At 45.0% G+C, this 26,843-nt stretch overlaps 1 protein-coding gene across 1 annotated transcript in view; it reads right to left on the bottom strand.

Annotated features, from left to right (window-relative positions):
- Positions 1-26,843, bottom strand: part of ramp1 (receptor activity modifying protein 1) — a 54,182-nt gene that overhangs the window by 11,092 nt on the left and 16,247 nt on the right. The window contains exon 2 of the mRNA XM_068736698.1: positions 8,019-8,154. Coding sequence (XP_068592799.1) covers positions 8,019-8,154 — 136 coding nt within the window. The remainder of the gene's footprint in view (positions 1-8,018; positions 8,155-26,843) is intronic.

The following is a 26,843-nucleotide window of genomic DNA, read 5'->3' as shown; positions in this document are numbered from 1 at the left end:
TTGCTGTATAAAAGCCCAATTCTTTATGATCTTCACCTGCTGTGTTATTAGCTGTTAGTAAATCTGCATCGGCAGATGCGTCTTCTTTGAGAATACCTCTCATTTGACGTGGAACCGAGTTAATATACACTGGAGCACAACAGAAGGTGTTTCCCTGCTCTAGCTGAGCCGTCTCCTTGTTCTGAGCCTCTGCATCAACGCTGCAAACGGGCTCTTTGACGACTCGTTGGTCCCAAAGCAGGAGAGGAGCTCAAGAGGAGCTTTCTTTGTGCTTCACAGGCTTCAATGCAGCGCTCTGCTGCTCTGTTCTGTTCTTTAAATGCAGTGTGACACATTCATCGTAGTTCTGATAACAGTTAACTGATTTGTGATGTTATTATTGTAAACATGAATAAATTACATTTTATTCATTGTTTTGCTCTTGAGACAAAAAAAGTCTGACAACATATTCAAACTTCCTCTTTTTCTTTGTGGTTCAACACAAAAACAGATGAAACTGTTCAGACGATATTGAATTAAAGGACATGGTTACCACTACAAACTCGTCTCATTACTCATAAAACATCTGCAAAGAAGATTAAGTATTTGACGTATTTGGATTCCAGCATTGTTTGCATCCATGTGGACCTGCTAGCACTCTTCTTCTTACTGGTAGAACTCCACAGGGAGGCTCTGATGTGCAGTGAACAGTCTGCTGTCGCTCCCTCAGCTTCGTCAGTGTGTGGGTGTGCCGGATCACCGGTGTCGTAGCGCTGCTTATCCTCTTCAATCGACCGGCCTTCAAGTCCACCGTCGTCAGACGGCAGACTCCACTGCTGGGTCAGTTCGGTTCCGGCCCGTAGAGGCCGGTGTGTGTTTATGCGTCGCTTCGGCTAATTGTTGTCTCTTGTGCCCGCGGCCTTCTTGAACCCGCCTCCTCCTCTGTCCCACTTTGTGTTCTCCCCCACCTCCCTTCTGGAATCACTCTGCCGGGCTCCCTGCCTACAGTATAGATCTGTCCCCTGCACTCCTCTGACCAACAAATTACCTTTCATGAACTATAAAACACACTGAGAACATTCTAAGACGAAAACACAGACAACTCGTAGACCGGACTGTAGTAGCAACCTGTCAATCACTGTGTAGCCCCGCCCTAAAGCATCCCCTGCTTTATGGTCTGTTTGACTCTAAATGGACCATAATGTACTAAATGAACATCATACTGTATTGAAGAAGACTTGAAACCGTTTTCAAGGTCCTAAATCAAGTGAGAAGTAGAATCATTTACTTCTATACAGTCAGACTTCTTTTAACAACCTAGAAGGTTTTAGGTTATTTTAGAAACCTAAATGAAGCTTCCAGATGTTCTTATTCCAGATGTTCTTATGCTTGCACGCCGGGCGTACATTGGGGAAACTGCGGCTCAGAAGGTAAAGTCGTTCTTCAATCAGAAGATCGGCGGTTCGATCCCCGGCTCTTCTAGTCGATGTCAAAGACACTCATCCCCAAATGTCACCCGAAGGTGAATGATGACATGTGTTAAAGTGCTTTGTAAAGGCGCTACACAAGTCCATTCACCATCCGTACTACTGCGCTGCATTTGGACCTGTGTTTTTTAAATCCTTTGTCTATGACAGCCGTGATTCAATAGTTCCACTAAACTTTGGCCCAACCCGACTCCATGAAAACAGTAACGGATGATGAGGATGATGAGGATGATGAGGAGGATGAGGAGGATGAGGAGGATGATGAGGAGGATGAGGAGGATGATGAGGAGCTCCTGTGCCCAGAATGAATACGAGTGTTGTTAGGGTAGCAGGATGCGAGGTCCTCTTCTAGAAAACCTCTCGGCTCTGACATTTTTCAGGAAGGGGGGGGGGGCGGCTCTCTGCAAACTCTTCCTCTCAGAGGAAGCTCCACGGAATCTTTTCTGCAGAAGTATGAATAAGGCATTAGCCTCCTGATGGGAGGAATCTGTTCATCTTCACTCATTACACTTTTGGGCAACACCTCTTCAGCTTAAGACGGTTTGTACGACGGATTACTACGAACATCGTAACCTGAAGACGCCGCTGGGCTCTGGACAGCGCTGCTCTTTAGAGCTGGAGACGAGCCAGTGACACGACAGTGAAGTCAGCTCAGCTAGGTCCTGAGAAACAGAGCTGCTGCTGAAGAATCACTTCACTTACAGCAACAGCAGCTCCTGTCCTGAACACCAACAGTGTGAGAACGGAGCATTTCAGGCTGTGGGAGCGAGAGAAATAAGACTCGTAATGAGCTTATAGCTAAAATACAGGGATTAATAAGCAGAACAAAATTATTCTAAATGATATCTTCTTGGAGAATTTGCATAGAATGCTGGAGGAGTTGTGTGTGTGTGTGTGTGTGTGTGTGTGTGTGTGTGTGTGTGTGTGTGTGTTGCCACGCTGAGCACAGTAATGTGCCACAATCACCCGACTAACAGACAGCGTGGACGGATGAGTATACACAGTATACACAGTACACACAGTACACACAGTACACACAGTGTACACACAGCCTACAGCGTCCGGTGCTGCTGGTTAGCAGATGGAGTGACTACAGCACACTTAGTGGACTTCATACATATTCATGAGCAGCGGATTATCTCAAGTTGTTGATGTTAAAGTTTTGAGACAGAGATGAAGAGCATTTCAACTTTTTATTTCCCATCAAATGCAGATCAGTGTTGTTGTGGCGCTCCACATTTCCGTATTCATTTTTCCTCATAATTTAAACAGAGATCTATTTAATCAGTTCCTCTCAGGAGTACAGTCATGTTCATAGAGGAGAATTATGTTCTACAAAGGAGAGATTTAAGATTATCTTGATGCTTTACAAAATGATAGAAATGTTCCCGACCGTGACCATAAGCACTTTCACTGCACATGATGTATTGAACCACCTTGAACATTTCTCTCATGAATTATAAATAATTAAATAAATAGGTTTGCTGAAACGTTGAGTGAGCTCCTCTTCAGTGTGACCGTGATCAACACGGAATAACTCCTCCTGATATCAGCGGGACGTTAACATCCACCCGATGCTCATGTGAGGGTGAACGACCACCATGACGTTGTGTTGTATCATCGCTGTGGTCTTTGGATTAAAACAAAGATTATCCTCCTAATGGTTAGCCGGAGGACATGTTCTGTTATGATGGAAAAGATCAAAGTCACCTAATAATCGGAGTCGCGCCCATCGGCATGAAGCAATTAAACGGTTCCTTTCTTTGTTCAGAGATGCCGTCGGCACCGAGTAATTGGACACGACAGCTGAGCGCCGAATCCTTTATCATTCTCCATTTTTCTCCCCAGCTGTTCTATAATTATTTTATGTCATCCACTTCACCGTGTCTTTATACTGCAGAGCGTACGCTTTCTTTGGCCAAAACGGAGCCTTTACAAACCGCCGAACGCAGACTAAATCACTGAACAGTCACGGAGGACGCCTGTATTATTGAGCAGGCTGTGGCTCTCTGACCTCACATGAAGGCTCCGAGGCACCAAGAGACATGAAAACTTTAGTGAGAGATTTAATGGCTGAAAGAGGAGAAGAAAAAGACGGAAAGCGAACTGAAGAGAGGAGGAAGCGATTCACGGTTAAGGCTGTGATGAACTGCTGGCTGGTCGACACTCGTGTGTCAAAGCTCAATAAATGGCCGAACATCAATTAAGTGAGCAAACGGTTTCACAGCTGCCTCCTCGCCACAACGCAGCGTGTTCTCAGTAACGCTGCTTCTGTCAACTCATCTGACAGAGAAGGTGTGAGCTGACTGATCAATCACAGAGTGAACCTCGTGTTACAGAGAGAGAGAGCGGTTTGAAACGTAACAGTGGAGGTAAAGCACATCTAATTGTTCGTGTGGTCTGGAGACAAGTGGCAAATGAGGATTCAAAAACAGACCCTGACAGCTTCAGTTCTGACAGCGTGCTGAGAAAGTTGAAATTGAAGCTGGATGGTGACATGTTATTATTTCTGTCTCCAGCTGGACGTCCACATCCTTCCATCTGCCTTCCATCTGCATCAGCAGAATCCTCATTTCTTTTTCCATCTGCTGAGTGTCTCGTACGTACCTGAGTGTCTTCTAAACCGAAATGATGAATGGCTACACCGTTCTTCTTCGACTAATCCGACAACCGAACTCACCATTGAATGCACCCCCCAGCAGGTTATTAACAAAGCCGGTATCAAAATAATTACATTTGTCTCATTAAGGAGCACCTTCTCAACAGATGACAAACATGTCCTGTTCCCAGAGACAGACAACAGATAACAACTATCTAACGTCTCCTAGACAACAGATAACAACTATCTGACGTCTCCTAGACAACAGATAACAACTATCTGACGTCTCCTAGACAACAGATAACAACTATCTGACGTCTCCTAGACAACAGATAACAACTATCTAACGTCTCTTAGACAATAGATAGCAACTATCTAACGTCTCCTAGACAATAGATAGCAACTATCTGACGTCTCCTAGATAACAGATAACAACTATCTAACGTCTCTATAAATGTCAGATACGGTGTCAATCAGGAACTATTTTTCTTTTTTTTCCAATAATTGATAATTCATCCTTCTGACAGAAGAACTCACTGATATTGATTCATTGCGCTGCACATCCAGCGGTAAACACCCAAACATTACATTTGTATGCATGGTGTCTCAGCTGAAGCCTTGTGATTTTGAGTCATTGCATGTAAGCAGCTGTCTGTTAGTGAAAGCAGCAGAGTGCTTTCACAACCGCTGGAGTGAAATATCTGAACGCAGTGATACTTTTATTAAGAAACATACCGCTGATTCTGCATGTTTTAATCCATTTCGTGCCTCACAGGGGAGCTAACCACATACGATTGTAGAACTCTTCATGTGTCTTGCATGACTGAACGCATTTTTCCCTCCTTTGATTTCCAAACATTTCCATAAATCATACATTGAGTGGTATCGAGCTAATCATAGCAAACAGCAAAGTCTGAATTAATCTGAACTTAAACCGCATTAACACACAACATTACTGGTAAAGCTTCATTTTAAGGTCCTTGTAACAAATGCTAATTAATAGGTAATAAGGCCGTTATAAGCTTATAAGATGCGTAATAGCATCATCATGTGTTAATAAGACTACATGTATTGTTAGATTATACTTGGAAATGGAGTGCTGCTGAGAGTTTTGACGGCGTTCGGCAGTCTGTGTTTGCTTAAAGTTGATAAATCTCAACTTTATGCAAATGAGCCGGTCCAGCATATGGCTCACGAGAATTGGACCAAGCTGTCAAATAGACGATGTTCTAAACTAAAACCAGATTCAGCAGGGACACAGCCTCTCACCTCAAAGTGTTTTCTGAATCATATTTTGGTGGATTGTTTAGATGTAATAACCAGATTAATAATGTAATAACTAGATGTTGCCGTGTTGTTTCCTGTCTGAGACGAAGAGCAGAGAACCAGCGACCAACGGATTCCTCCAGAGGGTCACCGTTTCATCCAGTGGTCCCTCACCGTCCTGAAGGACCTGTAGTGTGACATCACCTTCTCATGCAGCACCGGGACATGAGCGTCCGCGAGACCAACGCATTCTCACGCCCAACTCGTCAAATACGGCAGCTCGGTGAGTCGCCCTTCACTTTAAATTATGACTCAAGTGTCAATCAGTTCCGCCTACAGTATACGTACACACAGTACACATATACTACATATACTGTTATCTCATATTCTGCTCATGATTTCTGCTTCAGCAAGAAATACATGAGAGATATTTCAGGGAGAAAATGAGAAATTAGGACCCAGGCAGGGTGACACTTACTGTTTACAGCTGTCCTAACACACACACACACACACACACACACACACACACACACACACACACACACACACATACACACACACACACACACACACACACACACACACACACACACACACACACACACAGAAGCCATATGCCATTTGAACAAAATTTGAAATCCCCAGTGTCATCTTGGCAGATATTCCTTAAAGGGGGAGTGACTGTCCTCATACTTTACCCTCTCTGCTCAGTGAAGCAGTTTTGACATTTCAATTTTCCATTCACCAGTTGTTGTTTTTGTTTGTTTGTTCTTTTCTGTCTTCTGTGACGGTTTGAGACAAAGCGTTATGAAGGAGGGAGCAGAGGTTTGTCAGTGAGTCAAACTCAAATGTTGTGATTTTCTAAGTCACGACTATGGACCAAACTTTGTGTTCAGAGAAAAGGAGAGAAGTAACTAGTACTTTATTGCATAACACAATATGTTTTGAAGTAAATGTATTTGGCAGGCAAAAAACAATAGACTTTAATTTCAAGCAATAAGAGGAGATGCTTCTGGTGAGCTAGCTGCAGTACTTTTGATCTGCAGTCCCTGACACAAACACTGCAAAGTACACTAGATACAGAATATAATGTTCCAAACTTATGATATTACTGTACACTAGACAGTAGAAATGAGAAAACTTTGTTGCACTCTTGGATGTCCCAGCTGTGAATGAGCTTCTATAGCCTGAAGCTATATTTCACCTTCTTCATATGCTTCTTGAGTTACAACTTTTAGCATCAATTGTATTGGTTTTGACTTTCTACTCAGATATTTGCTGGGACTTCAGACGGAACCCTGAAGCTATGCTTGTATTAGCTGATTGAGATCATCATGAACAGCGTTGTGGCGTTGATGTGACCGACTGTGCTGTCCTGATATTGCTGACATGCAAGATCACAGCAATCAATTTAGTGTGGTGACATCATTAAAGACATCATGGTCTAAATCGTGAAAATAACACAAGTTGTAATATATCAGAATAAGTATTTTAATAGATTATGTTTAATAATAATCCGTACCTGTCACTTGAGCGTATATGAGGGTGTCATCTGCATACATCAGGATTTGGACATAGATGTCAGTCATGCTAGAGGCCTTGTGGCACTTCTAATGCATTCATTATTGAAACACAAAGGGTGCAGTGTGTCGGGTGAGATTCAGTACTATGACTGAGTAATGATAGGCTGTCTAAATTAAGATTAATTAGTGCAAAGTTTTGGCGGAATGATGAGCAAAGGCCTTACGTAGATCAAGGAACACTGCTCTTTTACCTAAATTAACCGTGCAGCTTGTTTTCTATTTTTCCAAACCTGCTATGACAGAGTTGGCTCTGGCCCGAGGCCGTATGAAAGGCCTTCACAAGCAACGGTTCTCATGAGAACAGAAACAATGCTGCGCACGAGACGAGGTCAACCGTCAGGCCTATCGTAAGCTATCGGGGGGAGCTATGAGCTTACAGGGGGCCCTCAGGGTGACAGCGTGATATTACACCCAGGTAATTCAGGATAGGGGTTTTATTGTTTCAATACAAAACAGTGTGATGCACAATTGTTTAATTGTACCAAATGATTCCAATAACTGGCACTCAAATCCTGAGAGCAACAGTGAAAACCTGAGGCGCCAGACGTCTCTTACAGTAAGTGCAAAGATAATATTTGTACATGCTCAAAAGATCCCTGTTCGTGCCACAGGCGTACAGCGTTTGTTCCCCGCACTGACGAGGTTCACCCACTCTTTCTCTGTCGTCTCTCACCCAGCATCTAATCAGCTGTTGGAAGGTGACCAAAACGATGGATGATTTCATAGAAAGGGAGGAACGCACTCCTCCTTTGTTGTTGAAAACGACGCGTCTTAGTGTGGAGTTAACTTACATTCCATCGACTTACAGTGGATCAGAGACGATGAATAAATCTAATGAAGATCATTGTGCCATAGGCCGCCACAATCGCATTGAGGCGTTTTAATGCTCTTACTGCATTACAACTAACACACACAATGAAACTGCTGATTCAATGCCTTGTGCCAATTTAAAATGGAAAGCTCATAATGCTGTTTGCATTTGTGTGGAAAGTTAATCTGTTTGCATTTGTGTTTGGATATCTCTCTTTCTCTCTTATATATATTTGTATAGATCTTTGTGTGTGTGTGTGTGTGTGTGTGTGTGTGTGTGTTGGTTCTACTCACTCGACTGTATCCTCCCAGCTACACCAGTGTTTCTGGTCCAGCTCTTGCATGTCCAGTCTGAATTTGGCCAGGCAGAACTCCTCAATGGCGAATTCATAGTGGGGTCCACACCCGAGTGCTGTGACACTCTGAGACACTGTTGAGAGTGTGGGTGGGTGGGGGTGGGGGGTGGGGGGGGTGAAGAGAAAGAGAAAACCGAAAGATACTCCGTAAACAAACATGTGGATGTGAGTAGCTTAGTACTCGCACATTTTCTTTGCTCCATTGTTAATCTGTGTAGAGTTACAGCTCCTTCCTATCTCCAGGCCACGGTCAAGCCTTACACCCCCGCCCGACCACTTCTCTCTGCTGCCTCGGGGCGATCGGTCGCCCCGTCGCTCAGAGGTCCTGGCGGCCGATCGACCCGGTCACGTCTGTTTTCTGTCCTGGCCCCACAGTGGTGGAATGAACTTCCCACTGACGTCAGGACAGCGGAGTCGCTGCCCATCTTTCATCAGGCTGAAGACCCACCTCTTCAGGAAGTGCTACCCTGAGCCTTCCACTTAGCGCTTATTGTTTTCATACTAGCTTGTTGCACTTATTGTATTCGTATTACTTATAGCACTAACTGTTTCTCTTGTTTCTGTACTTTGGCTCTGAGTTATGCTCTGCTTCAGGCTCTTAGATGCTTGTTTAAAGGAAATGTACTTATGACTTCTGGTGACTAGTAGTTCTTTTGATTACCAATGTTGATGCACTTATTGTAAGTCGCTTTGGATAAAAGCGTCTGCTAAATGACTGTAATGTAATGTAATGTAATGTAAAGTAAATGTGTGTGTGTGTGTGTGTGTGTGTGTGTGTGTGTATGCATGCAGCCTACTACAGCCTGTTTGAAGGCCATATCGGGGTGAAAGCACAGGACTGCACTGACGACTGAGAGCAGCTACGACCTTAAACGCTGTCGTCTCTTTTTGGGTCAGTGAAACTGTTCCCATCTGTTGGACACGACACTGAAACTCCATCTGCCATCACAGTGATAGGTACCACTGCCAAGACCCTCAAAACAGCACACACACACACACACACACACACACACACACACACACACACACACACAGTAGAAATGACGTGTTGAATAATATTGTTCAGTGAATTCTTGCTGGATTTTTCCTCCACATTTTGTCAATGAGCAGGAGATGCTTGAGATGTTGAAGAGGACGCGTTGGACTATTACCTCTGGGTCTGTGTGTTCAGAAGAGAAACAAAGTGAAGAGATCCACATGCAGCTAAGAACGACGATGATCAACTGATCACCGATCAACCTAACATCTATCGACTAATATCTGATGGAAGCTTTTCATAAAGCATCAGAGAATGGTAGTTTGTCATTGAGGGAGAGTTTGGTAATATTATACACACCAATTTAATGTATTTTAGCAATTTATGAGAGAGAGAGAGAGAGAGAGAGAGAGATGCAAGTTTTACTCTTCTCCAGTGCAGTGAATGTGCAGAAGAACGATCATTGCACACATTCAATGAAAGAAAGTAATAAAGGAAACAGTGAAAAAATAACCCAAATCCCTGAGGTCTGCAGGACCCTCAGGACCCTCAGGACCCTCAGGATCTATTCCAGGATTCGGCTAGTTGACCCGTGCTCATGACCCAACATATAAACACGATAAGATCAATGAATCAACTATGCCGCAGAACTAAAGCCATAGTGGTAGATAGTGTAGTGATAGTGAACGTATTTCACTTTATTTGACATTCTACTCAAGTGAAATATTACATTTCAGTTGACATAAAGAGAAATGGTCATATCATTATTTGACATGTTCATAGAATCTGCAGGACACAAAGAAAGCCTTTCCTTTCTAGCTGAACATGTTCTTATAAATATGGAGCAACATTCTAAACAGTTTAACTTTACGTTGCCAGTTCTCTCATAGCTCGTGTAAATAAAGGCATCGCTTCATGATGTGCAGGCAGCAGCATCGTAGCAGACTCCTTCCATTAGTGTCTTCAAACTAAGTCCAAGTGGTTCGTTAAGTGAAGATGTCTGAGGCTCCCGGAAACTGCACATTTATCCGTCAGCTGTCCAATGGAAAAACACATTTTGAGTTACCAAGAAAAGCACCCGTCTACCTAATCTTTCTTCACGCAACTTGACATCAAAAAAGGTTTAGTTGAAACACCTGTAACAACGTGTTTCCCTCCATCTCTTGAACGTCACTCTTTGTCAGATCGACGTTTTGTACCAGACTTCCTTTCCTCTCGCGGTGAGGCGCGATAAATCCGGAGGAAAGGTCATCATTGACAGAAGACTTTCTCATCTCCTCCTGAAAATTGAAGTGAAATTAGCCGGCTTCTGCTTCATCACACTTTCATCTGAACAGGTGGTGATATGAATCAGGCTAGCTTAATGTTCATGTTCATCACTTTAGTAAAGCTGTTGTGTTTCAAGCTTCTCAGCCGACTACAGGTGACCGAGTCTCACTTATTTATAATTATTAAAAAGAATGAAAGCGATTGGATACTGTGTGAGGTACTGTATACCAATTAACACACATTATGTTGATAAGAAATGTAATCCGGTGGCATTTTATGTACTTTAAAGCATATTTGTTGTTACAGACTAGTATATAGACATATTTTCTTTGATTGAAGTTATTTAAAGCAGACTTAGTCTGTGGTATATACAGTATGTGTCAGTTTTTTGGGTTGGCACATATCTGTTACTGCAAAGAAAATACTTTAGTTGACTAAAACTTTTAACACCATTAAAAATGTATTCATTGTTTCTAACCGGGCTCTGCCTAAAACTGCTGCTATGGTTCAGGCTGCCGGTTCATGGAGGGTCTGGCCCTCATGCCCTTCATGGCTCTAATCTGGACCGGTGACCAATTTCTGATAATTTAAGGAGCGTTAATAATAATCGTCCCGGAGTTGTTATTATGGTTGCGGCCATAGACCGCGAGCGCAGCTAATCCGGTTGATACACAACCTCAGTCAGCCAATCAAACCAATTATTCACCAGCGTCGACTGAGAGCCCGACAGCCTAACATCGGTTACATCTACGGCTCGGCTCTACCCGACCACGTCTTTTTGGTTTTCCATCAGCAAAAGTTGAGCTGATCCGATACTAGAAGGCGGAGTTAAACCACTGTAGACCACTGATGGGTCGGATACTAGCGGGACGTCCTGCACAGCGGCAGTTGAGCTTGGAGTGAATCCCCCTGAGACGCTGTAGACTAGAATCAACTAGACTCAACCCGACCCCGTGCACCAAGTACGCTCCTGTAAATGCAAACATGCTCTTGCTCAGCTTGTCTGGTTCAATGATCTACAAGATCAAGAAAATGCACTTGAAGTCGATGGCATGCTTCTCGTCATCTCCAGAGTGGACGACCTCTGACCCTCTCTGCGAGGTGTCTCCCAGAATCCACTTCTGTCAGTGCACAGGCCCAGCCAGCAGCTAGCTTCAGGGGGCTCCGTGTTCTCCATCTGTGTACATGTGGGTGATCATGTGTGTGACTATCTATCTATTTATAGCATGTTTTGCTCTCTCATCATCGTCATCATCCAAGAAACTAAACTAAGAGCCTCACAGCAAGACAAACAGAGCCGCACACCCACACTCACTTCCTCTCTCACGTCGCTCTCCTGAACGCCTCAAAGCCAATATTTGCATATTCAACATTTTGGCGCACGCCCATACGCGCACTCCTCTCTGAACGTCGAGCTTGACAGCTGCTGATCTGCTGCCGTTCCATCATGCTGCGAGCTGTTGCTCATGGTCATATCTGGTGCTTTTCCAAGCAACAGCACCCGAGGTGACGCGTGACTAAAAACATGTTGAGATGCTCTGAAACGAACAGAAACAAGCACAAGATGTTAAAGACTCGAGCTGCTGCTGCTGCTGCTGCTGCTGCTGCAGCAGGGGATTAGTATGAAATGAAAGCAAACAGGCTGAGATCGAACACAGATGAGTGATTGTTCTGCTGCTAAACGTGAGAGCACAGAGAGCAATGCGGCAGGTGGCGAGATCGGTGAGCGGACGGTGTGAACCTGGATGAGGCGTCTTGAACGCTGACTTACAATGACTACATGCAAATGGCGTCATGTGAGCATTGTGCGAGCTCTTCAAACATTTTTACTGTAAGATAATAATCAAAATATGTCGATGGGATCAGATAAGATGGAGCTCAATCTGTTTCAGGAGCTTTACCACTTCGACTGTGAAAGAACACAAGATGGCCGACCAAAGTGCGACTGCAATGGAAGGAGCCTCCGTCTGTGTGTCGTGACAGCTGTTCATCTGATCTTCACACTTGGCAGATGTGTTGCTGAGGATGGAAGGAAGGAAGTGTGGAGCATGTGATCTTGAGATCTACGGGACTTATTTAACAGTAGTGTGTTATGTACATGTGCATGCTGGGTACAGCTCGCTCTGCCTAGCTCGCTACACACACCCGACATCAGTCAGTGTGTGTGTGTGTGTGTGTGTGTGTGTGTGTGTGTGTGTGTGAGGGAGAGAGAGACAGAATTAAAACTGGATAACCTAACTGTTTTTTTCAAAGCAAGACAAAAGTTAGCTGCACACAAATGAGTTCATTTCCAACCCTGCAGCAATATTAACTTTGTGTCTTTCTCAGGATCCAATGAAGCGAGAAACCTGCAAGCAGCAATAATGTGAGCAAAGCAATTGGCGCAGTACTAGTACTGACTAGTACTGACTAGTACTGGTGTGTTTTTAAGGTTGTGGGCAAACACTAAAGTTACAGATCCAGCTGGGAACAGGCTGCTTGCCAAATGTTCATCCCCTTACAAATCACAAGTTAGGCTAGGGACTGTGATCCGACTCTACAGTAGTGCAGCATGGATTTACAATGGAAATGGTTTAATACCAAACCAGAGTAGATACAATCCCGAACGGAAAACAACAGCAATGACAAATATGCATAAATAAAACCGTATCTGTTATCAGTTCAATCAGTTTGTTTGTTGAATCTCTACCATCGTCCCGCTGCAGCATCCCTCTGTAACACACACAGCGGCAGCAGTTGGCAGCAAGCGAGCTCCCTAAGAGAACAGGAATGCTAATGTCAGTGCACTGCTTCATGATGCCTTGATGAAGCAGATTGGGGATGTTTCAGCCTCTACAGCAGACAACAGTCTGTGAAAACGTCACATTTCATTCCCCTCTTGACCAGTTTTGAATTCCTTCCCAGCTCCATCCTGTCAATTTTGTCACCGACAACCCTTTCTCTTTCACACCAAATCCCATTCCAACCTCGAGTAATTATTTCCTCTGCCGACCGTTACACAGATTCTACCCAGAGAACGAGAGAGAGAGCGCGGCTTCACTATGCTGAGGCTTCCACGCTGAACCTCACCCACTCCTGACACTTTAGCTCCACGTTGTAAAACACGTCGATGTGTAACAACAGCATACACACCAACAGTCAGGTGATAAACGACGTCTAATCCCTTCTTACTGCTTTACAAGGATCTCCAGTTCCATCCTGATTCACAACAACACGATGTGACATGAGAGCACAGTAAGTCATCACGTGATGGACGATTCAAAAAATGGGGCTGACCGTGGCTAAGTGGAGAGCAGGGCCGCCTTTCAATCAGAGGGTTTGCGGTTCGATACCTGGCTCCTGCTCTACTAGTCTCGTGTCAATGTGTCCTTGAGCAAGACACTTAACCCCAGAATGTCTCCCGTAGCTGCGTCTACGGTGTGTAGATAGATACTGAATTGTAAGTCGCTTTGGATAAAAGCGTCTGATAAATGACCGTAATGTAATGTAAAGCAACACATTCTTGTTCTGTTAAGAGAACAGGATCTGAATATGTGCACAAGTTCAGGCTGTAATTTCCTTTGTCGACATTCCAAGCACCAGCTACAGTCAACATCACTTTCTATCTAACATGTTCTATTTTGCTGTGGCTCAGAGGTGGAGCGGCTTGTGTTGGCGTTCGAGCCGCTGTGTCTTTGGGAGAGACACTTGAGGTGTGGTGTGAATGGCGGCACCTTGCATTGTAGCCCCCCCCATCGGTGTGTGAATGTGTGAACGATGCTTTGAAGTGGTCAGAAGACTAGAAAAGTCCATTTCCAACTTGGACTACTTACATGTAACTGTCATATTTATAACAACCATTTATATATTCCCACCACCGTTTCTATAGATCATGTTCACGTTCTAATCACCAGGTGAATCTGGGACACGCTGCTAACACTGCTGACAAACAGACTCAGCTCCGCGTTAGAAGCCCTTTGTCATCAATTAAGCAGTGAATGCTTTGCAGATCAACTAAACGCCTCGTGAATAACGAACTCTCCCCGTGTACCGTCAGCAGCAGCTGTTCGACAGACTCGGCCTCAGACCGGTGGCAGACGGTTGAGTCGTGGGTGACCCAGCCTCCTGAAAGTGTTCACACGTTGCAGCCAGTTTGAAAGTGACAAACGGACGACGGAAGCTGGCAGAGGCTTCTCTGTGAGAGGCTAAGGCTAATTAGACGGCCAGATCAGACTCTCCTCAGTGAACGTCACCACACTCCGCCGCCGCCATCGTCTCACGGATGATTCACAGAGAAGGAAGTCTTCATCTTTTAGCTTTTGATCCGAATTATTTTTGACCAACGCTGCCCTCATCGCCCGATCGCCACATCAAAACGCCCACTTCCTCGACCTTTAAACGCCTTTTTAGCCATGAATCATCTCAGCTCATGGAGTAGTAGAGGAGCAAGAGAAAGAGAGAGAAAGATATATATATAGAGAAAGAGAGAGAGAGATATAGAGAAAGAGAGAGAGATATATAGAGAAAGAGAGAGAGATATAGATATATAGAGAAAGAGAGAGAGATATAGAGAAAGAGAGAGAGATATATAGAGAAAGAGAGATATATAGAGAAAGAGAGAGAGAGAGAGAGAGATAGAGAAAGAGAGAGAGATATAGATATATAGAGAAAGAGAGAGAGATATAGATATATAGAGAAAGAGAGAGAGATATAGATATATAGAGAAAGAGAGAGATATAGAGAAAGAGAGAGAGAAATATAGAGAGAGAGAGAGAAATATATATAGAGAAAGAGAGAGAGAGAGAGAAAGAGAGAGAGAGATAGATAGAGAAAGAGAGAGTGAGAGAGATAGAGAAAGAGAGAGATCTGCTTTCCTTCCCACCGATCTGACAGCTCGCTTTAGATTCTGCAAAATTACACATGTTTTATGCATATTCATAAAAACCCACACATTTCAGCTCTTCCTGTGCAAACTTTGTTTATTTGATGTTCACACTCACGGATGTTCGGGTTAGTCTTTCTAACACTTAACTTTGCATCTTATTCTTTCCAAGTGGTATACTAGAACATCAGGGCATGCTTGCTGTTTCTGCATTGTTAATCTGTGTGGTTCAGACCAGTGCTTCTTTTATTTCTCTTTCAAACTATACCTTTCCTCTAGAAAGTTGAGCAACTTCCCTCTTGTATCAAGTGTACTTAGCATAATGCTACTTGTGTTTTTTATTTGTGTAGAACAGCAGCTTCATCTTGAGACAGGAAGCAGTCAAACTCCATGAAAACAACAATGAGTCATCCTCTCTGGACTCTGTGTGCAAGTCAGTCTTTCTTTGAGTGTTAGAAAGTGGCATAGAGGCACCACAGTAGATCAGAGTGCTGCCGGTCTTATAGCTAAAGCAACTCTGTTGACAAGTTGCCCATTTAAGCGCTGCTTGCCAAATGTTAAATGTAAAATAAAGATGTCATTTTTACGCTCCGATTTTGCAACTAGAAAATTAAAGTTAGTATATGTAGCACTTTGATTGCTTTGATTGCCAATGTTTAAACGGATGTGGTGTTTACACAGGTTACATGAAAACACACCACAGCTGTGCTGAACTTCCTGCGGCGAGCTGCCGAGGAATGGCGATGCGTCAAAGTGCGGCCGAACTAAACGTTTGGGGCGGTTTAACTTTCAGCGGTGAAGTGCGGCCAGAGATTATCAACAGCCTGTCCTGGGACTCCTGCGACATGTTGACCTAGGGTCTACGGTGGTAGGTGTGTCCCGTCTTTACTCCTCACGGCATAATGAAAAGAGATTTGGTTGACAAGATTAGTGATACAAAGCGAAGGTGAATGACTGACAATTGCTTTCTACTAGCCAAGAGCGACAAACCGGCTAACTGCAACCTAAGCCAAGATTAGGTTAACCGGCTAGCTTTGCATGCGGCAAGCTAATAAGTACCATGGAGCCAATGGTCCCAATACAATAAAGGAACATTGCAAATAGTAACACTATATGATATATGATTTTAATATATAATGTGAGCAACAGGACGCTGACAGCAGGTGACTGAATGGCCCCAGGTGTCTTTAATAGTAAGGATTAAGTTTATTAAGATTAATATCAAACCGTGATCTAAAATAAATAAATATGAACATAAATGGTTCACATAGGCTAATTGTACACATATGTTAATACCAAGTCAACTCACTGACCATAGAGTCTTTGATTGCAGTTCTCTTGAACAGATGTAAGAACTAAGGTGTGCTGATCCTAAATGAATCAGCTAATTGCTTCAACACATCGTTAAACCCGGAGCCCCTCTGATTCTCCTGGTTGTTCTCTAGGAACACCTTTTTGTTCTGTCGTGGTCCTCGTCTCTCCTCCCGAGCAGAGCTAAATAAATCAGCAGAATAATGTTCCTTTGAATGTCTGTGGGAAATGGGTCTCCTTCACTTGTGGCATGTTCCCTCAGAATCATTGTGCACTTAGAGAGAGCACTAAGAACACTTTCTTCCTCCTCCACGTCTCGATAAAATGTCCGGCAGTCTGCCTGCACTGCAAGCTAGCAAAAGAAAAGTACTTTATGAAGACGCGTCCAGAAACCTGATCACGCGCTTTATGAAAGAGCAAAGGTCAAAGTGGTTTGAACGCAAACACTAAATACATTTTTGTTTCCACTGCTACAAATCATAAGTGGCAAGTATAGGATGTGATAGTCACACAGTGTTATCTAAAGAGAAGAAAAGGGAAACTTGAAACCTCATATAAGTCATTTAGAGCAGTGGTTCTCCACTACGGAACCCACCATCAGCCCTTAATGACAAGCCGCGACCCAAAGTCCTCAACAGGCTTATCTTTGAGAGAAGACTGTTTTCCTTCAGTTTTGACGGCTTCATGCTTTCTTGTGCCAGATCCTCTCTGCACAAAACACTCTGAGGTTTTTGTCCTCTTTTGTCCTCAATGTAGTAAATCCATCTCTCATGTAGTCGCTGTCCTACTTGTGTTTTGCTCAATTAGCATGAAAACAGAATGTGTGGTTGTTCTTCTATTAGCATTACAAGGCATTAACGCCAAATACTGTTAAGGAGTGAGAATAACTCCACTGCAAAAAAAATTCCCTTCAAAATAAAAGCACAGGATTTTTTTATTGATTTTTTTTTTACAGGCAAAGGCCCGCGACCCACTGACAACGAGTCGTGGGTCGGACCCAGTTTAAATCAGTGTAACTGAAATGTGATCAGGGCCATTGGTTTCCATATAAAGTAAAGCAGTGCATCATGGGAAACAATGTAGCCTAATAAATCAATAGACCAATTTCCCGAGAACGCGCTGGGCTGCTGCCTTGATATGAATACATTAAGGATCAAAAATGTCTCACTACTCATTTTTCAATCCATTGAGATTCAAAACGTCAACCTCTGAAGGCCGTCTGATCACATCATCAATTTAACCTTCCGACTCTTCCCTACCGATTGATTCCCAAAGAGAGACCAAACAAATGTCTACTGATACACACAGAGTATTTGTCACGGTTGGATTCAGCTGTGAGTCACTCTTACGCTCCCTTGGCCTGGCGAGCGGTGCGTGTCTGATGAATTAGCGGAGAGGAACGCCGAGGCGGTAGCAGCGCATCAGCAAGCCGCCATTACATCATATTAGAGTTCTACCTCTAGCGCCGCCACTCACATACGCACAAATGAAGGCTTTCCTCCATAATAAGACAGCTGGAGACCCAGGGGGAGGATTTCACTTCAACTATAAAAAACATCCCTGAAATCATTCACATGATTAAACAGAGAGAGAGAGAGACAGAGAGAGAGACAGAGAGAGAGAGAGAGAGAGAGAGACCGAGAGAGAGACAGAGAGAGAGAGAGACAGAGAGAGAGACAGAGACAGAGAGAGAGACAGAGACAGAGAGAGAGAGAGACAGAGAGAGAGACAGAGACAGAGAGAGAGAGAGAGAGAGAGACAGAGAGAGAGACAGAGACAGAGAGAGAGACAGAGAGAGAGAGAGAGACCGAGAGAGAGACAGAGAGAGAGAGAGACAGACAGAGAGAGAGACAGAGAGAGAGACAGATTTTGATTTTTAGAAAACCTTTATTTCTTAAAACAAAGAAAGAACAAAAAGCATTGTCATGGCATCAAGAATGAAACAAAGCAAATCAAAAGCAAAGAAACACTCAAGTCCGTTTCTCTTCACAGTTGAATATTAGTCCAACTCCAGACACACATTTTGTTTCATTGCTGCACCGATTCTCAATGAATCCTGCATATTGTTCATGTAAATAAATAAAAACAACAAAACATGTCCTAGAGTTGCTCTTAGGCTGGGAGACTTTGGTCACCATCAGCTCTTTCATTGTTCAGCTCTTTATTGATCTTCTGAGCTATTTTCTTCAGTCTGTAGCCTTCCTTCACTGTTATCCCTCCTCTGTCTTTACTCCTCATGTGTGACCTGAGAGAGCTGGAGAGCTTCTCTTTGTCAGAGAAGTAATCCTCCACATTGACTCCTTTCACACTTTTAGTTCTCCTCAGAAACCCCTTTATCTTCTCCACACTGTAGTCTCTAGAGCTCCTACCGCTGCCAGCCCTGTGGTCAGAAGATTCACTGTCAGCAGCAGAATCCTCCTCCATACTGGACTCAGGGTCTCCTCCCCGGCTGGACTCAGGGTCTTCCTCCAGACTGGACTCAGGGTCCTTCTTCCGACTGGACTCAGATTTAGCTGCTCCTCCGTTTCCTTTCGTTGCCGCTTTCTTTGCTTGTGAGCTTCCATTGTTTTCTTTCTTTTTCCTCTTCCGCTGGGGGACTTTGAACTGCCCCTCGTCTCCCTCCATGTCCACCTCACTGCCTTCCCCCACCTGTCCTCCATTGCTCTCCCTCCCCACCTGTACCTCACTTGCCTCCTTCTCCCTCACCTCCTTAACCCCACTCGTCCCCTTCTTCCTTACCTCCTTAACCCCAATCGTTCCCTCCTCCCTTACCTCCTTAAACCCACACGTCCCCTCCTTCCTTACCTCCTCAACTCCACTCGTCCCCTCCCCTCACCTCCTTACCCCCACTCGTCCCCTCTTTCCTTACCTCCTTACCTCCTTACCCCCGCTCGCCCCCTCCTTTCTTACCTCCTGGACCCCACTTGTCCCCTCCTGTCCATCTTGTTTGTCTCCTCTGCCCTCCTCAGAACCTTTCTGGTTTTGGTTCTGGTCTTTATGAGAACCGTTTTTTCCAGGACAGGCTCTGCTCTGATGTCCCTGTTTCCCACAACTGAAGCATTTAGAATCCTCAGTTGTCGCAAAAATTAGGTAATCAAAGTCCTCCACTGTGACTGTGAACACGAGGTCCACCTGTCTGCTCCTGTTCTTGGGGATCATGAGGAGCTGTCTCCTGTGAGACACCACGTGCCTCAGAAGTGGAGACTTGGCCCCAGATGACAGCTTCTTAACTTTGGACACGATCTTTCCATGTCTGGACAGCTCTCCGGTTATCAGCTCATCTTTAACAAACGGTGGCACGTTGGAAACAGTGACTCTTACCGCCGGGTCGCTGAGAGGATAGACGGGTAGGAAGCCGCCGTTCACCTCGATCCCGGTGTCCAACACCAGTTTCGTATCCTCTTCGGTATTACAAAACACGATCACCGCACCGTTCATCCGTGCAGCGGACCTCACGTTGCTGTGACCGATGATCTCCCCCACTGCTAGGCTGCAGTCCTCCACCGAGCACGGGAAACGCGACGGAATCTTCACGCCGTGTTTCCGCGTTAGTTTGGTGAAGTCCATGGCGGCGTGCAGCACGCCGACCAGCGCGTGCTGATCGGCTGCAAACACCACCAAAAAACCCACCTAAAACCCCCCAAGTGTTCACACAAACACTATGAGCCCTACACACCACAATACACTGTCATATGCAACGTTAAAAAACGAAGAAAAATGTCGAAAAATCGCTAATAATCACTCTCAGACACGCTCCGAAAACTCACCACTCCCTCCACTCAGAGAGACAGAGAGAGAGACAGAGAGAGAGACAGAGAGAGAGAGAGAGAGACAGAGACCGAGAGAGAGACAGAGAGAGAGACAGACAGAGACATAGAGAGAGAGAGAGACAGACAGAGACATAGAGAGAGAGAGAGAGACAGACAGAGACATAGAGAGAGGGAGAGAGAGAGACAGAGAGAGAGAGAGAGAGAGAGAGAGACAGAGATAGAGAGAGAGAGACAGAGAGAGAGAGACAGAGAGAGAGAGCGATAGAGAGAGAGAGAGGGAGTGGAAAGACTTCCCCCCAAAGAAACCTCAAAATGAGCAGTTTATCCCCTTAATCTCTCAGCTCTTGTCTGACGTTATTGCAACCCTCCACACACACACACACACACACACACACACACACACACACACACACACACACACACACACACACACACACACACACACACACACTCAGCGACTTGAGATGGCCGTGGAGCTGCTCTCTCCCTCCCAGGTGCTCTTAGTGTTATTATTAAAGCCCAGAGCGTGCTTCACCCCAATGTGTCATTGGCCGTTGAATGGCAGCATAAATAAGCCACTGAATCTGAATACAGCCTGAAGCTGAGCCTGGTTGGGCTCAAGATCCGTGTGGAGACACACGGAGAGCGAGGCTACAAAAATGGACGCGTCAGTCGGTGCACCGACAGGGTTTATGGCTGAAGGTGACAGAAGGCAACGGGTCTAATCACCGGTACGTCAGACGTAGTATTGAAACCAGAGATGCTGAACTTTCGGTGTTCACTGAGGTACCAGTGGGTTTACAGATACATGTGGTTGTAGGTTCCTACAAAGACACAAAGAAAGAGTCTTTCTGCTTAGCTGATCTAACCGGCTGCTGGTTCCATGTTTCTATCAATCTTCTCGTTTCAATCTCTGCGAGAGAGCCAGTGAGCGTGTCAAACAATCAGTGGAGTGAGACTCATGAAGCCACATCACGTATCACATCACATCACGTATCACATCACATCACGTATCCCATCACATCACGTATCACATCACATCACGTATCACATCACATCACGTATCACATCACATCACGTATCACATCACATCACGTATCACATCACATCACGTATCACATCACATCACGTATCCCATCACATCACGTATCACATCACATCACGTATCACATCACATCACGTATCACATCACATCACGTATCCCATCACATCACGTATCCCATCACATCACGTATCCCATCACATCACGTATCACATCACATCACGTATCACATCACATCACGTATCACATCACATCACGTATCCCATCACATCACGTATCACATCACATCACGTATCACATCACATCACGTATCACATCACATCACGTATCCCATCACATCACGTATCACATCACATCACGTATCACATCACATCACGTATCACATCACATCACGTATCCCATCACATCACGTATCCCATCACATCACGTATCACATCACATCACGTATCACATCACATCACGTATCACATCACATCACGTATCACATCACATCACGTATCACATCACATCACGTATCACATCACATCACGTATCACATCACATCACGTATCCCATCACATCACGTATCACATCACATCACGTATCACATCATGCATCACATCACCGCTTCAGGCACTGAAAGCAGAGAAAAGCTTACTTCGGCACTAAAACTCACGACGAGGCATTTAGACACATTGAAATCACGAGTTACATTCTGAATCACAACCTTGTGGAGCTCCAAGCAGGACAATGAGAGAAGCCTCTTTCTTTCACATGATAATTGTGTCTTTTTCTATATCAGAGGAGATTATATCATCGTTTACAAGTAAAGAGCAGCTTTAGCTTCAGCTGAAGTGAGCGGGGCAATTAAGATAATGGCGGCTGACTCTGAAGAGGACATGATGCGTGTAGATGTAAATGTCACTTGATCTTGTGTCTCACAGATTATCTCATATCGTCGGGTGTTTGTGCAAGCTGCTGAAACACTTGTTTTTATTACATATTGAATGTGTTTTTACTCATGAAATGAATGATTCCTGGTCATCTTTCTAGAAAAGAAACTGATTCCATATGACAAGTAAACTGACTCAGCTTCAAGTTATTGTGAGGAACTTTGAACTTATGTCTTAATTTAATACTGATCCCTCAAACCTATGAGGTAAACGAGACCATCAGCTCAGACTCCAGCGGGGCCTCCAGCAGAGACCAGCCCACCACTGACAGACCCAGCCCACCACGGACAGACCCAGACCACCACGGACAGACCCAGACCACCACGGACAGACCCAGAGCACCACGGACAGACCCAGCCCACCACGGACAGACCCAGAGCACCACGGACAGACCCAGCCCACCACGGACAGACCCAGAGCACCACGGACAGACCCAGAGCACCACGGACAGATACAGCCCACCACGGACAGACCCAGAGCACCACGGACAGACCCAGAGCACCACGGACAGATACAGCCCACCACGGACAGACCCAGAGCACCACGGACAGACCCAGAGCACCACGGACAGATACAGCCCACCACGGACAGACCCAGCCCACCACGGACAGACCCAGCCCACCACGGACAGACCCAGAGCACCACGGACAGACCCAGCCCACCACGGACAGACCCAGAGCACCACGGACAGACCCAGAGCACCACGGACAGATACAGCCCACCACGGACAGACCCAGCCCACCACGGACAGACCCAGAGCACCACGGACAGACCCAGAGCACCACGGACAGACCCAGCCCACCACAGACAGACCCAGACCACCACGGACAGACCCAGAGCACCACGGACAGACCCAGCCCACCACGGACAGACCCAGAGCACCACGGACAGACCCAGCCCACCACGGACAGACCCAGCCCACCACGGACAGACTCAGACCACCACGGACAGACCCAGACCACCACGGACAGACTCAGACCACCACGGACAGACCCAGACCACCACGGACAGACCCAGCCCACCACGAACAGACCCAGACCACCACGGACAGACCCAGACCACCACGGACAGACCCAGAGGCCATCGACCTACAGTCGGGAGCGCCGCAGCGTCTCCTCCTCCGGCCAGGAGCGGAGCTGCTTTACCGGTACCCAGTGGGAGCCAAGACCACCAACACGCTGACGGAGACCCAGACCATACTGCAGGGCCCGCTAGAGGGAAGGGAGGCGCAGGAGAACCACAACCAGGACTGTGCGTAGCAGACTGTAGAAATAAATGGACCTTGCATTCCCAAAATAATCACAAAAGTGTGTTGATGATCGTACTTGTGATTAGATAATCCCTCCCCTGAAGAGAGGCATGATCACCATGAGAGGCTTCAGTCCGTAGGTTGAGAGCTCTGCATCACTGCATCAAGTGTGTATTCCTTCTAATTCATATCTGAATATCTTCGTTACTGTGGGACTAAAACAACCTCATGGACACATCAGACCGTGTTAAACGCCCCGCATTCCACCAAGCAACAATGCACCGTGATAGTTGGTTGCATGGTTTTGTTCATATCAATGAGATCTAGGAGTAGATGAGATTCTATCGCAGGGATTAGTTCGCTATCCGATGTAAGAACACTTTAATTAAGAGAGATTATTTATAATTATTTAAGAGAGAGAGAGGGAGAGAGAGAGAGAGAGAGAGAGAGAGAGAGAGAGAGAGAGAGAGAGAGAGAGAGAGAGAGCGCTGCAGTACTAATTGGCCCAGCAAATATCTCTGTAGAGCAATGTACTGTATGTCTCGGAAAAGTTCAGAATCATGAAAAAAAGAAAATCAAGAATGTATTCGCTGAGTTGTTCTAAAAAGCACCGAAAAGAACTCAGACACATAAAGTTAACAAAGCCTTAAAGGTCCCCGTCACATTTCAAAGACCTATTCATATCCATACTTCATATGGATTCTTGCTAAAGCCTCTCTGTCCGAATGAGAGTCTAAGAATCTGAGTGGATGAAAAGGTCGCTTCATTTAATAAGTTATGAACGTGGAGCAGGAGCCACAAAACATTGAAGCTTTGTCTGCCCTGTCGTTCGCTTCTCAGCCTACATGCATACTGTCCATAGACGTACATAAGAACGCAGTTACCTTGAGGTCAATATTACCTTGAGGTCAATCACCTTGAGGTCAATCACCTTGAGGTCATTTACCTTGAGGTTAATCACCTTGAGGTCAATATTACCTTGAGGTCAATCACCTTGAGGTCAATCACCTTGAGGTCATTTACCTTGAGGTTAATCACCTTGAGGTCAATATTACCTTGAGGTCAATCACCTTGAGGTCAATCACCTTGAGGTCATTTACCTTGAGGTCAATCACCTTGAGGTCAATATTACCTTGAGGTCATTTACCTTGAGGTTAATCACCTTGAGGTCAATATTACCTTGAGGTCAATCACCTTGAGGTCAATCACCTTGAGGTCATTTACCTTGAGGTCAATCACCTTGAGGTCATTTACCTTGAGGTCAATCACCTTGAGGTCAATCATCTTGAGGTCAATTACCTTGAGGTCAATATTACCTTGAGGTCATTTACCTTGAGGTCAATCACCTTGAGGTCAATCACCTTGAGGTCAATATTACCTTGAGGTCAATCACCTTGAGATCATTTACCTTGAGGTCATTTACCTTGAGGTCAATCACCTTGAGGTCAATCACCTTGAGGTCAATCACCTTGGTTTTTAGCCATCACCGTCTGATGTTTTGGAACCAGTAGCGTGTAGCCACACCCTAAAGCATACCTTGCTTTATGTTCCATTTCACTCTAAATGGGACCATCGTTTACTTAATGAACATCAATGATCATAAACTCATGTTTACATTGTTTATGAGGTAATAAATCAAGTGAGAAGTAGAGTCATCTTCTGAAAGACTTCTATAACAATCAGACTTATTTTTGCAACCAGAGGAGTCGCCCCCTGCTGGCCATTAGAAAGAATGCAGGTCTGAGGCACATCCACATCGGCTTCACTCTTCAGACCTGGAGGTTGCCGCCTGGTGCTGCCTAAAAATAATAATACCTGGAGACAGTACTACGGACTCTTCAGAACTACTATCAACTTTGCTTTTTTAGGTAAATAATTTAGAGTATTTTCTTCAAAGGACAACATAATTAATTAAACACAAATTAAAGAAGAGACAGTAAAGCAGAGCTCTTGACAAGAACTTTGCGAAGATATCTTACTTATTTGCAGCTGATGCTCATTAGTTCTATCTCCACACACACACACACACACACACACACACACACACACACACACACACACACACACACACAGGCTTTAAAACATGTTTCTCACACATCGTTTAGTGATATGACAGTGTGTGAAACCAATGTGTTTTTCCTCTTTGAAGACAGCTCACATCTATAACGTAATGCAAATAGACACACCTGTGCAAACCCACACCCACCCACACAGACACACAACACTGCCCACGTTCTTCAGCCCACACACAAACACACACCGCACATTGTGACAATCACTGAAGAGGCGGTGCGTTTGTGTGCCTGCCATATCTGTCTCTGTCAAGCTGATTCCCGTCCATCACCGGCTAATGATTGCAGGGCACAGATAGAGATCTGCCCCGACTGGTCTCTCTAGTAATAGTGCACAATTACGTGGCTAAAAAAAGGCACACAACAATAGGATGAGCCGCTACACCACTGTAGTGAGTTATCTCCAGAGACCAGAGGGCAGACGGCGGTGACGGTGTAGAAGGAAGGAACAATAAAGACACGTTTCATGTTAAAGTTTAGCGTTTTACTCTATTTCAACTTTACTTCACAGAGCAGGCATTCTGTAGAGGCATGTGCAACTGATGAGATCTAAAAGTAGATGAAAAATGAGAGAACAGGATTGGGAAACAGAGAACTCAAGACAGACTTTAAATGAATCATGAGACACTAAAGACTAGTTACGTTAATGTCTGAGCCTGATGACACAAACTCAACTTCTAAAGAGAAAACATGTACATGCTCCACATGAACACATCAGCCCCCAGCTGAGAAACGCACCCTTAATAAGCTGTTCATTATGCTGATGAAGCACAACAGCAGGAGACCTCCTGAACTCTGTGGCCTGGAAGCATTCTGGGAAACGACGTCGCATCCTAATCATCAGAAAGACGTTCCTCTCTGAATGAATGTGAAGGTGGCAGCAGTAGAAGACACACAGCAGACAATCCGAAGGAAGAACACCAGGACCTGAACTCTACTGAACACCTGAACAGCAGGTGTTTGACCCACACGTTCTCCATCATCATCATCTTCATCAGAACACCAAAGGAGGGAACATCTTCTAGAAGAACGGAGTCCAGACCTCCAGTAGAGCTCCACAGACTTCCTGTAGTCTGAACCTTAAACACACTTCATGCTGTCTTCTTTTTTGACTCTACGGATGGAAACACTGATCTGAAACACTTCTCAAACTATCGATGGGTTACTGTGACATGTTGTACCGACATGGTGACGGATACGTAAAGGAACGATTTATGGATTTCGTCGCTCCTTCTCATCATTCTTTTTCTTACTTCCATATGAGGATAAACATGCTCTGAG

The sequence above is a fragment of the Cebidichthys violaceus genome, unplaced genomic scaffold (genome assembly GCF_023349555.1).
Source record: "Cebidichthys violaceus isolate CVI_PGR_0920_01 unplaced genomic scaffold, fCebVio1.0.p SCAF_71, whole genome shotgun sequence".
Lineage (NCBI taxonomy): Eukaryota > Metazoa > Chordata > Actinopteri > Perciformes > Stichaeidae > Cebidichthys > Cebidichthys violaceus.
This window is presented reverse-complemented; position numbering and strand designations above follow the sequence as displayed.